Source organism: Sinocyclocheilus grahami, unplaced genomic scaffold (assembly GCF_001515645.1).
Source record: "Sinocyclocheilus grahami isolate Dianchi unplaced genomic scaffold, SAMN03320097.WGS_v1.1 scaffold193.1, whole genome shotgun sequence".
Classification (NCBI taxonomy): Eukaryota; Metazoa; Chordata; class Actinopteri; order Cypriniformes; family Cyprinidae; genus Sinocyclocheilus; species Sinocyclocheilus grahami.
The window spans coordinates 557,126-559,425 of record NW_015505372.1 but is presented as its reverse complement, the minus strand read 5'-3'; the positions used below and the strand labels follow the sequence as shown (position 1 = coordinate 559,425).

General features: G+C 38.4%; 1 protein-coding gene across 1 annotated transcript in view; it reads right to left on the bottom strand.

Annotated features, from left to right (window-relative positions):
- Positions 1-2,300, bottom strand: part of LOC107594945 (catenin alpha-1) — a 123,827-nt gene that overhangs the window by 89,534 nt on the left and 31,993 nt on the right. The window contains exon 7 of the mRNA XM_016285176.1: positions 1,960-2,163. Within this exon, the coding sequence (XP_016140662.1) occupies positions 1,960-2,163 (204 nt within the window). The remainder of the gene's footprint in view (positions 1-1,959; positions 2,164-2,300) is intronic.

Genomic DNA, 2,300 nt, shown 5'->3' with positions numbered 1-2,300 from the left:
TTTTTCCGTCCACGTTACACACGTTATAACTTTGCACACTTGTAGGAGTTCCTTTGGCTTCTACATTTGGCAAATAAATTTGAAAAATATACCTGTGGTATTTGTTAGTAATTTTGCTGGCTTTCAGTTTATGAACATACCAGAATCAAAAATGCACCTTTAAGTTTATAGAACAGATAATATTAGATGGCCACCCTGCCTGCATGGAAGTCCTATTACCAGTTTTGTGAACCATACACAACGCATGACTCATAACTATACCAAATTAGGAACAAAGCAAAACATGAACTGGGATTCAACCAGAATTTTATTAAACTGAATTAGATTAAGTACACTTTCTGCTTGAATTTACACTGTTTTTCCATCCATGTTACATACGTTTGATTAAATTTTAGTAGTTTACCATTGCCAGATTTATCCTGCTTTTCACACAGCTGTACCCCAGGTTTTCTCAGGATGTTAACCTGAGGACAATGATTTTGCAGGCTATTGTCCTTGCAGTTAGGCCTAAACTGTGGAATCGCCCATATATATATATATATAATTTTTTTTTGCTTTGCTTATTTGTAGGGCTGTTAAATAAATATATATATATATTTATTTAACAGCCCTACAAATAAGCGAAGCAAAAAAAAATTTTATATATATACATTTTTTTTTTGCTTTGCTTATTTGTAGGGCTGTTAAATTTGGTGGTTTTAGAGAGAGGGCGCTATTAAATAATCTTCAACATCATCATCGTTATTATTACTAAATAATTGTTATTAATTATAATTAATTACTAAATATAAACATTTCTAAAAAAAACAACTAAGCCACTCTGAGACATTGCAATCACTGGCGCATATTGATCTGCTTATGTGTATGATCATGCTTCACTCTGAAACAAGCAGTTTTTTTTAGTTTGGTTTTATTTCAATTAATCACGCAGCCCTTACTAGATATCTAGAAAGCAATATATTTGTAGTTATTTCCAACAAACAGATGGAATGCAGTACCAGGACAGCCAAAAACAACAAATCTGATTGGCTACTTGGAAACAAAGGTTACTCCATTTGGAAATGAGACAAAGATGGGGAAAGAGGTAGGTTAAAACAAAGATCTGTCATGTAGGGAAATGTAATGAGGGAGAAAAAGAGTGATGATATGACATTCAGTGCGTGTTAGAAATCGAAAAAATGTATTAGCCTGCGGAAATGAGGTAGGGTTTTAAACTGGTTAAATTACTTATTAGAATGATTGCATTTGTTTATCAACTATAGCACGCCACACCAGCATGGCCTAAAAGTGGCCAATTTTCTCTCGGTGTGGGGCAAATATAGCCAAATGTGACAGATTACAACTTACAAGTTCTTCATTTACCCACCGGACCACAAGCATATCATGCCACCCACCGTGCTGCACGTCACGGGGTGTGCAGCGGTTGCTTTTAACCAACATTTCTTTAAACTACTCAGAACTTTCCTTGGGGGGGGGAAGAAAAAAAAAAAAAAAAAAAAAAAGATTCTGTGACTACAAGATAATAAATGGAGAAGCAAAAGAAAAACAAATTAAACGAAAGACCGAAAAAAATAATAAATAAATAAATATATAATAATAAAAAAAGTACAACCAATACTGGTGAGCAAACAAAGGGAATTGTTTGAAAACAACAGCAGTCAAACAATTCAACACACAGATCAGTATCACAGGAGGGGGCTTGTGTGTACTGAACCCCTCTCTTGAAAAGCTAGGCAGCACAGGACAAATTGTGCTGAGACTGGAGGTCTTTATACAACACTACCCGGCGAACGTGATGTGTGCACTGTCCCTGAAATAAAACTCCCCTCTCCTTCCCTGCAGGAGAGCATCGGTCTCATGTAGCAGGTGGGTACTCGGCATCGCAATTCAGGGATGTGGGACTGTGGAAGGGGAAAAGCAGTAAACGAGAAGGATAAACAGTATTTGACATGCACCTACATTGCCCATGTACTCTGAGAGCAGATCCTGCAGCGCCTGTCGCACGGAGTTGCATTCGGCCACGATGCGTTCACGCCGGTCATCACGCGTGCAGGAGGAATCAGCCATGAGGGCGGCGCCACTTATGATGCTCTCCAGACGCTCCTCGAGAGAAGGCCGAAACCTCTCCTCGCTGAAACTCAGCGGGTCCACGATGATCTGCTTCTGCAGGGGGAGAAAAAGAGAGAGAATAAAGCATAAGAGGATTAAAAGTAGAAGGAGCACGACAGGAAGATTAAGCAGTTTCTCTGAAGTAATGCACTAAAATATTGCCATTCAGCGTTTCTGTGCAAAACGGGATG